Raw genomic sequence first — 10,210 nt, forward strand, 5'->3', positions numbered from 1 at the left:
AAAGTTTGCTGATGGCTCTACTACTACCATTGTTGGGAGTTGTACTATGAAAAAGTAGTTTCAATCAAAATTTCATTGATTGTAGCTAGTGACTGCCCGGATCGGTAGTTGTTCCAGACGCAACTACCATGGTTATTATGCTGCCAATATGTGCAGCAAAAGAGGAAGTGGAGTTGGGAAAGATTATTCATGGTTTAACTGAAAAGCTAGGACTGGCGAACGAGTTAACAGTGAATAATTCTTTAGTGGATATGTATTGCAAATTTGGGTACTTTGCTGATGCCAAAATTCTGTTTGAGAAAAATGAGAGCAAAAATGTGGTCTCTTGGAATTCAATTATCGGGGGTTATTCAGGAGAAGGAGATGTTAGAGGAACATTTCATCTTATGAGAAGGATGCAAAGTGCCAGTGAATATGTGAAGGCAAATGAGGTCACTCTATTGAATGTTTTGCCTGTGTGCTTAACAGAATCAGAGCAGTTGATAGTGAAAGAACTGCATGGCTACTCGCTTAGAAATGGTCTTGAATACCATGAGTTATTAACAAATGCTTTTATAGCCGCCTATGCAAAGTGTGGATTGCCCAGATATGCTGAGCTTGTATTCTGTGGAGTGGCAAATAAGACAGTAAGCTCTTGGAATGCACTGATAAGTGGCTATGATCAGAGCGAGGATCCATCCAAGGCTTTGACTCTGTCCTCTGAAATTATGGGTTCTGGTTTGCTTCCTGACTGGTTCACTATTGGTAGCCTTCTTTTTGCTTGTTCCCGTTTAAAACAGCTACTGTGTGGTACACAAATTCATGGTTTTGTGCTTAGAAATGGTCTAGAAACAGATATGTCTACAGGGGTTTCCCTAGTTTCATTTTACATGGATTGTGGAAAACCTGAACTGGCACAACTTCTATTTGACAGGATAGAAGATAAAAATATTGTATCCTGGAATGTGATGATAGCTGGTTACTTGCAGAATGCACTACCAGACAAAGCCTTATTTTTGTTTCGTGACATGGTATCTCTTAGATTCCAACCTGAAGAAATTTCTGTTACAAGTGTATTGGGGGCTTGTTCAGCATTGTCTGCTGTCAGGCTGGGGAAAGAAGTTCATTGCTTTGCACTAAAAACTCACCTTATAGAGGATACTTTTGTCCGTTGCTCAATCATAGACATGTATGCAAAAACTGGATTTATAGGAATGCCCAAGTTTTTGACCATATTCTGCTCAAAGATATAGTATCATGGACGGCTATGATTACAGGATATGCAGTTCATGGACTTGGAATGGAGGACATCAAGCTATTTCAGGAAATGCAAAAATATGGCTTCACGCCGACGAGCTTGACATACGTCTCTATTTTAATGGCATGTAACCATGCCGGGCTCATTGAAGAAGGTCGACAATATGTTAGAGAGATGCAGGTCCATGGTCTAAAACCTGAATTGGAACATTATGCATGTGTAATTGACATGCTGGGTTGTGCTGGACAGTTTGATGATGCCTTAAATCTTATGGCTGAGATGCCTATGCAGCCAGATACTCAAATTTGGAGCTCATTGCTCAGTTCATGTATGGTGCATGTCCAATTAAGTCTTGGGAAGAAATGTGCTGAAAAGTTGCTGGAATTAGAGCCAAAAAGAGCAGAAATATATGTTTTGGTATCCAACTTTTTTGCTAGATATGGGTACTAGGATTCTGTTAGACAATTGAGGCAAAAGATGGAGGAGTTAAGCTTGCAAAAAGAAATTGGTTGCAGTCGGATTAAAATAGGAGGAAAAAGCTATAACTTCGCTGTTGGCGATATGCTTTCCAAGCCATAAGAGCTATAGTGAGGACAGATGTGATCAAAGGGAACAAGTTGAGTTGGTTAGTACCTGAAGATTTGGTGCTTCAGCAATTGAAGAGAGAGGGTTAAGAATAAATTGAGGTAGCTCAGCAAGAAACTCTTTAGGATTCTATTTCCTGGTACCATGACCAAAAGGAACTCCTGCCTCCATCATCTAGCACACGAGAAGGAAGGACAAGTTAGATGAACGCTATTGCATGACGGAATGACCTCTCCCTCTTATGGAAGCCGTTATCTCGCATATTTCCCTAGAGGAATAGTAGCGTTATTTCTCTATGGGCACATGGCATGGGATTATAAAACATGGTTGTCACTTGACGCGGGTTCGTCTTGTTGATGATTCAAGGTTTTCCTCAAGGATAGCAGCTCATAAAATTACTCCAATGTGCTTTAAGTTAGTGCCAACTGCCAACAATGATTGTAAGGGAGATGGTCACAATGATTGGAGAAGAGGCACTCTCACTATTTTAAAGATGGTTTCTCCTGATAGATGATACAAGGATGGAGTCACTTTGACCTGCTTTTGTGCCTCCCTAATTGTTTCAGATGTACATATAAGGCAGAATCATAATCCTTATTCTGTAGTTTGGCTTCTGTTTTAATAGCAAATGGTGTTTTCTATAAAGAACGACTTTAAGTTCAGAAGATATTTTGAAACTTAAGTTCAGCTTGAAATTTCAGTTCTTAAAAATTATGAGCGACATGAGGCTGGAATTCCAAGGGTCAGTTCTGTGGTAGTCAAAAATAATTTGCCCCTGACCTCGTACATTGTTGTTGTAGAGAGAGGAATCAGTCCTTGATTTTAGGTTCTTGATATCGCAAGCTGGAATCCCCTTGGTGCTTCTCAGCATTGTATGTTGTTATATGTAAAGCTTCGTTTTGTTGAGCGTAAAGAGAAGTTCTAAGAGTGGAATTAAATATGGAGGGATAAGGGTTGTTTTTAGTTAGGGAATACAAAAGGATGTAAGATGTATAGTAAAGGAGTTGGATACTTCTTCATGCCGTCTTTCAATAGAACTAGTCGTAGAGAATGAATTATATTACTTTTTACTCTTCTTCCAACCATACCAAATAACTAGAAGTGAAAACCGTTAGTATTTCAGCTAAGTGAAATGAGAATTATGTTCTATATCCTATACCGTCCCTTCCCTTTACAAGAATTTGTAGTCCAAATATCCAACAGTATTCTCCGTCCATTTGACATCAATGGGAGGAGTGAAGGTATAACTTGTCAACTAGTTCCATGAGTGAAAATGCGCAAACCAAACCACATGTTCAAATTTCGCAAATAAATTGCACATTAATCTCATTTCTATTTGATTCAATCTCCAATCCACCGACTACAAGTACAAGACTGTAACCTCATACACAAAATTAGTCTAACGGTCATATGACTACAGAATAATTAGTAGTACTACTATAACAGTAGTTTGGTTGTCGTTTATCAATTTATATTGACTGGTAACTACTTGACTATTTGAAGTTAAACATAATTAATGTGTATTAGCTAAGTTAATATGTTATTAATGAGGTTGAGTTAAACTTCATGTAGAAACAGAAAAGCAAGACCCCATGCTATGCAACATTTCTTTTGTGCCATTGAATCTCCGGAGCAACAATTCTCCGTCACTTACGCTAGCCAAAGCGTACTTGTTGATCAGAATACATGTAACAAAGTTTTTGACAGTGGTTTCGATCCTTGGGGTAACTTATTATGGAGTGAAAACATTTTTTCCTAAGTTTCAATATATAATTTTTTCTGACTATGTAAATTCTATTTCTATAAGACTAAGAAAGGATCTTCCAATGCATATAAAAAGTGATTACTATTTGATTCGTTTATCCACAACTGCATCATTTGTTAATTGTTTGGGAATAGATGAGACATGCTTCCACATTAATAGGGATCAATTGTGGCGTCTTGAGCCGCGAAAGCTTAACACGTTTACCGGATTTAATGGATATTTAATAATAATAATATATATATATATATATATATATATATATATATATATATATATATATATATATATATTTTGATAGTGTATATGATATTTATACTATCAATTTATTTTAATATGTTATAATAGGTAATTGTCGCAATTTCTTTCATATTACAAAAATACTAATTTTATAGATAGATGATTAAATATATGAGAATAATTATTATGCTCACTTAGAATTTAAATAAAAATAAAATTCTGCGTTATTAAAACAAAATATCCGCAATTATTTTTTCCTTGAATATCCCCAATTATATTAAGTTATGTTTTAAATGAGCTAACAGTTGATTTCAAGTTAAACCCAGTTAGTATTACTACTTACTAGTTCCGCACCCTGAATCATTACTTCCCTTTACCTTTCACCTGTTTCTCTCTACTTTCAGTAGCGGCTCGTTCTCTCCGCTAATACATGCGGATTATCCCCTCTGTTCTACTTTATATCAAATTCTCTCTCTTTCGCTCTGCATGCTTTCCTCTTCAATTTATTTCACTTGTTTTCCCCTATATACTACTTGTTATTAGCTTTACAAGTCTGAATCCAACAACTCAAAGCTCTATTTAATGCTTACAGTGCCTGATCCTTACCTCCCATAACCCTTCTTTTCATGTTCAAATTCAATTAGGCCGTATATATCATCAACTCCGAAGTGGTAGGTTCGTTAATCAACGTTTCTTGTAACTGACGCCGAATGCCAGTAAATATCAATTAACCACTGCGGGATTCAACCATAGCTACGGTTTGAAAATTGGCCGAGTCAAGATTTGCAAGAAGATACTGTCATTGGATAAATGGCAACTTCAGCTTCAAATTCAGTTACAAACTCCCCTATATCCTCCGCTGCTCACTCTCCTCCCCCTCCACAACATCAGGTCCCTCTCCCTTACCTTACTGCCTCCTTCATTTTCTTACGGCTTAACCTAAGTTGCTCTCTTTTTTTCTTGCTCAATTTTTGTTCCTTTTTCTGTAGGAGGTTTCAAGCCCCACTGTTCCTGAAGAGTCAAAGGAGAAAGTGGTCAAAGATCCTCTTGAGTAAGTGTATAACTAGGCTTTTATTGTATAACTGCTATTTTCTTGTGATATTTTAGCTGAAAGTGTAGGGGTCAGCCTTTGCTTTTATTTTTGGTCTGCAGCTCTTTGTGTAATCATGGTCTTATGTGCAATTTTAGTTTGAAAGCATTTAAGAGATTTCTTGCTATTCATTTGTTCATAAGAACATCTTTGTGGAGATACACTCTTTAGGAATTACTTTTACCTATGGGAAAGTAGAATTTACTCATGGCTGATAGTTCTTTTTCCCAATAACTATCTGTTTTCTTTCGTGAGTCTACTAATCAGTGTTGCCCTTTTATCTACCACAACATTATGGAAAATACTGAGATGGACGTTGCTGGAAAGCTTAGCGAGAAAGAAGCCTTTTCTGTTAATTCCTCCTTTCCTCCACGAAGTCCAAGTTCAAATAGATTAATCCTAATGAAATAAAACAAGAGAATTATTTACGTGATAGTTGGGATTCAGCTAGTAGATGTTCATTGTGAATCCTTTGGAGCCCATCTGAAGTTATACTGACTTTCTTGTGAATATAGCCTATAATTATATCTGGTATCATGTGCCACAATCGGATTTGAAAGCATAAGACGCGTAACCGATTTTTTTGTAAAGTAATTGAAAAGCAAAGTCCATTAGCTACTCTGGTCTCTGTTATCTCCTCTAAAGTTAATATCCCCCTATATGTGCAAATTGAATTTGGAGTTTGAAACTAAGATGTTAGGTGAATCCTCAGAATACATGCTCTGTATTTAATGACAGAAATTTAGGACTTAAGCACTTTGACTGAAATAGCAAAAGCTGCTTGTCATGGTATCTGTTAAGTGCATGCTTATCAGAAATTCTCACGTATTATCCATTTAAATTGGTAAGCACAAAGATGCTCTCTCTGTTACGAACCAAATAATGAATGAACTGTTCTATTATTTCCACTAGTCTACATCTGTAGGGCCTGGAGATGACTTTTTGTGTCACTCCATATATAATGCATAGGTTGGTACAATTTTGTCCCAACTTGCTTGGGATTAAGGCATCGTTGTCGGTTGTGGTGGAATAATTTTTGTCCAAATTTTCCATTGAAACCTACTTAGAAGGATCAAAACCACGAGGAAAAGGGAAACATTAAGGGCCAAAATCGAGGGCTAAAAAGGGTAACACATGAGGATTTATGGGATCCACCAGTTACCAATCTACCATATTTATTTACCCAATTTATCTTGTTAAGTTGCATTACGTAACTAGGAGCATTCAAAGTTCTAATTGTGTCAAAGTAGCAAAGCTTTGTAGTAAGAGTATAATCTTGTTCCATTGCAAAAGTTAATGAAACGGTAGAGAACAAGAAACAGACAAGGAGGAACCAAGACGAGTAGAACATTTTGAGCTCAAGAAGTTTCTTTGGATTGACATATTATCGAAGTAGTAATTTCATCACAGGCAGAAGTTTCACTTTATTTTGACCTCTCTTCTAATTAAAAACATAACCTAAACTTTAGGTGAGTAATAACTGAAACCAACACATGGTTTAGAGTCTTTAGACTACTAACTGCCCAGATTGTTACACCGACTGCTTATGATTATAATTTGATACAAACTATTTTTATCTCCTAGGTCATAGTCTTTTACTCTGTATGTCGGGAAAAGATCGTCTTACTTTCATTCTTTTCTATTATGAAAGATAATAAACTTTCCTTTTATTGAATACTTAATCCACTATTCATTATCTCTATAATACCGTACTACTTCAAAGGTCAAAAAATCTCAAAACCATAATAAAGTTACAGCTACCTTATTTGAACCCCACTTTTCCCACTACAATAATTTCAACTGTACCCTTCATGTCTATGCCTAATCAACTAAAAATATTTTATTTTGGAGTGGAGTATAGGAAAACAATTAAAACGTGATAGGTGCCGACTATTGCACAACATGTGTAAGTTTTCATGTTAAGCCATCGCTAGTTGGATTTTGTCCGTCCTATTCATTAAAAAGTCTTAATTTTCTCAGGTTGCTGCTATTTTTGCAATAAAGTGTGGTTTTCATCTTTTACAGTTAATATCTTGAAAACAGCTGTCTTGGTGATAACTAAGCTCAACAGTCAACACTAGTAGTTTGTACACTCTTGCAAGATGACCATTAGTCTGAGCATCTTAAACACTCTATCCCTGGTGTCCTAAAATTTCTACTTGTTGGACTGGGCTCTTGGTGGGCCTAGTGGAGAAGTATCTTTGCTGGGCCATATACTGGAAACTATTGTTGAGCCCAATCATAATTCACTTATAGATTCCTCTTAGTTGTTCCACATGTTCAAATATTAAATGTCTTTGCATATTTGTGGCTTTGGTTTAGTATTATCACAATCTACTAAATTAATCGTACTTTTCCAATTATTCACTAGCATGTACATAATCATTTAAGACTGGGAGAATGGGTTTCCGTACTATGTTCATATTGCCGAACTCTTGGACACCTCAGTGAGTGCAGCATTTGCAATTCTCTGAATCTATTTTTAAGAAAAAAAGACTTTCTGTACTTCAAGAACGACCTATCATCTTTGTTGAATGTGTTATGAAGTTTTGGTAGTCTGATTGATTGGAGAGGTTGCTCTTTTCCATTTAGTTTTCCTATGTTTGTTTGCTGGTTTATTCTGTGATTATGGATTAGCTCTTGCAGACTAGTCATTCTCGTATAGATTTACATGTGTTATCTGCAATCTGCCTGTGCACAAGGCTGCATGTTTTGTGCGGGTATTAGTGAATGTTTCCTTGCAATTCCAATTTTGATTTTTGTGCGGCTATAATAAAGTTTCTGTACTTTTTTATAGAAGTATCTTTTATCAAGCTTAACATTCAACCAGCAAGCAATTGATACTTTCTTCGGGTGGGTTGGAGTGGCAATCTACCTAAAATTTTCTGACAAAACATGCAAAATCTTTGACAGAGTGAAGGACTCTGATTATTTGCCCCAAAAATATAAATCATGTCTCTTGTTATATAATCCCCTACTTGCAATTTAATTGTGTGTGAGTAATAGAACAGTACTGAAGAAAATAAAAGGAAAGAGAGTCAAGGTCTGCGGACGTCATAGCAGCTACCTCGAAGTCTCCCAGCAAGTACTAGCGCACGAAGAGACATAATTTAATAGTGCACATTTGATCAACTAATGAGCTTTTAAATTTGCTGCGGCTGAGCATGAAAAATCGTAATATTGAAAGAAAAGGTTTGTTTTGGTTTGCTTATATCAAGTGTTGTTAGTTCTCCGTGATGGTTAATCTTAATTATGTAGTACTGATCCTGCTACAGCTTTAATTCCAAGTTCTGCGCAAGTCTTCTATCTATATAAATGTAATCTGAACTTGATGGAGGTCCTGATACCTAACTGTTTCCATGATATCATGTAGTGATATGGAGAGCCGACAGATTGAGAAGTTCAAGAGGTATGAGGTTGAGTCCAGCAGATATTTAATGTCCAAGTACTTCTCGGACAAGACAATTTTTGGAGGTAAATATTCTCACAGAACACTTTGGTAAGGTTATTTCACTAAGTATTTAACCACAATGATTCTTTTCTTGTTGAAGGTGGAGGTTTACTATTATTTTGTATGTCGGAGAACTGCATTTACTTGAGGGATACTCCTATGACCATTCACATGTTTTAGGAATTTTTCTGTTTATTGGTTCACCCATCTTCCCTTGCCTAATTTAAGTGTCTTTTTTCCGTAATTAAGTAATTATATTTACCATAGAAAAGATATACAGTCATTACAAAAAACCCAAACTAAGAAAAACCAACTAACTGGAATTGGACAGAAGGCCCCAACACCAGTTAACACCATAGCAACCTGACTACACCTAGCTTAAGGATAAAAAGTTCAACTGTGCTAATCTTCTTGCTAGCTTTGCCTTCATCTGACCCCCTGTAATACACTTTTTGTATCACCTGCTTTACTAATTTTTGCACATGACACAAATCTGTTCACCCACGAAACACCATTTATGTATCCTATCCTTTGTAGGAAGCTTGCCATTTGCTGCTATATTCAGATTGAATAACCACCTAGGAGAGCCAAGGTTATTACAAAACAGTTCCCTCCAGGGGATTTTTTGAAATACACCTCTTAGCTTCTGATACATAATCTTGATAGAGAAGGATTCTAAGTGTTTTTTTTTAACTCATTACGTTCTCATTTTAGTTGCAGCGCTTAAATTTAAATGCATTTGGCCTTGAGAAGAAATTGTTCTAAAATAATTCGAAACAAGATTTAAGGGGTTTGAGACAATGTTAGACATCTTCCTTTCTGTTTCTTCTTTTCATAAGATGTAAAGCAAAATTGTTGGAAGACTAGTGGTTTACCAGTACTTCTTCAACTATTTTAGTTCTGCCATTTCACTTTGCATCTATTTTAGCATAGCAGAGCTACCAGTTACCAGGACACAGACTAGCCACTGGTGAACCAAATGACTCGACCTCCCTTAATTATTAGAGTTGAATCCGTTCCCTTTTTTTTTTTTTTTAATTTAACTTCTTCTGACCTATGGCCTCTGTAAATGAATGATATTGAGCACTCAGAACTGGCATGTCTGGATGACCTCTCGTTGAAGGTACGAGTTGTGAATATGTTACCTCTTTTGAGTTATAAGAGAATATAGTAAACTTCATATTTTGGTCAATAGCACTCAATGTTTTCATAATGTGTTTTAGTTTTAGGTTGGCATTGGTTGGTTAAGAATCGTTTCTCTGGAAAGCATTGACTTTATGCTTTCCTGAAGTAGCAAGGTGATTAGTTCGTTGTCATGATAACTTCACTGGCAATTGTTTGCAGGAAACATCTTTGACGTAAAAATGACTATAAACGGAGAGCAAGTAAAAGTAAGCAGGTATGTATAACAGCTATATACAGCTTGTTGATTGAATTGTATGTTTTGTTGCCTCAACATCTTCTTCTTTTGCCAGATTTCCTGGGTACCAATCATATGCAGATCCTGCTAATTTTAATGATGATAGCAGTAGCGACACAATTTCTACAGTGGAAACTACACCACTGAGTGCTAATGGGCAGCAACCTTCCAATAAAGGCTACTAATCTTAGAATTTCTTTCCTTTACCATCCTCTTAATCAGTAGAAATCTCCTGCACTTATAATAAATCTGAAATTTTTTGTAGATCATCTAGCAATGCGGAGAAACTTATATAACTTTTAGCAATATCTGAGGACAAAAATATTAACTTGCTTGGAATTGAGGCGTAGTTATAATTGTTATTGTTGTTGTATTCTGAGGACAACGATAAGAATTTGGACCGCTGGTTGGTTGCTTGTCCCTAA

General features: G+C 36.2%; 2 protein-coding genes across 3 annotated transcripts; both read left to right on the plus strand.

Moving 5' to 3' along the window:
- The first annotated feature begins 128 nt into the window (after nucleotides 1-128).
- On the plus strand, nucleotides 129-1,232 carry LOC104102032 (pentatricopeptide repeat-containing protein At1g18485-like). The gene has a single exon (XM_009609626.1). It carries the CDS (start codon nucleotides 129-131, stop codon nucleotides 1,230-1,232), a length of 1,104 nt encoding a protein of 367 aa, XP_009607921.1.
- Nucleotides 1,233-4,153: 2,921 nt separating this feature from the next.
- On the plus strand, nucleotides 4,154-10,210 carry LOC104102029 (uncharacterized). 2 transcript variants are annotated; one of them, XM_009609622.4, is made up of 6 exons: nucleotides 4,154-4,715; nucleotides 4,814-4,875; nucleotides 8,288-8,388; nucleotides 9,457-9,488; nucleotides 9,710-9,764; nucleotides 9,841-9,920. In XM_009609622.4, the coding sequence occupies exons 1-5, from the start codon at nucleotides 4,635-4,637 to the stop codon at nucleotides 9,725-9,727; spliced, it is 294 nt and encodes a 97-aa protein (XP_009607917.1). In that variant the 5' UTR covers nucleotides 4,154-4,634; the 3' UTR covers nucleotides 9,728-9,764; nucleotides 9,841-9,920. The 2 variants fall into 2 exon arrangements, with proteins under 2 accessions (XP_009607917.1, XP_009607916.1); XM_009609621.3 differs by lacking the exon at nucleotides 9,457-9,488 and having other exon boundaries at nucleotides 4,170-4,715; nucleotides 9,841-10,210.

The sequence above is a fragment of the Nicotiana tomentosiformis genome, chromosome 3 (genome assembly GCF_000390325.3).
Source record: "Nicotiana tomentosiformis chromosome 3, ASM39032v3, whole genome shotgun sequence".
NCBI classification, from domain to species: domain Eukaryota; kingdom Viridiplantae; phylum Streptophyta; class Magnoliopsida; order Solanales; family Solanaceae; genus Nicotiana; species Nicotiana tomentosiformis.

Excerpts from the sequence above, each read along its gene's own strand:
- LOC104102032 (XM_009609626.1), top strand. The coding sequence starts at position 129 with ATGGTTATTATGCTGCCAATATGTGCAGCAAAAGAGGAAGTGGAGTTG.
- LOC104102029 (XM_009609621.3), top strand. The coding sequence starts at position 4,635 with ATGGCAACTTCAGCTTCAAATTCAGTTACAAACTCCCCTATATCCTCC. Across the intron at positions 4,716-4,813 it reads CTCCCCCTCCACAACATCAG|GAGGTTTCAAGCCCCACTGT; the intron begins GTCCCTCTCCCT and ends CTTTTTCTGTAG. Across the intron at positions 4,876-8,287 it reads GTGGTCAAAGATCCTCTTGA|TGATATGGAGAGCCGACAGA; the intron begins GTAAGTGTATAA and ends GATATCATGTAG.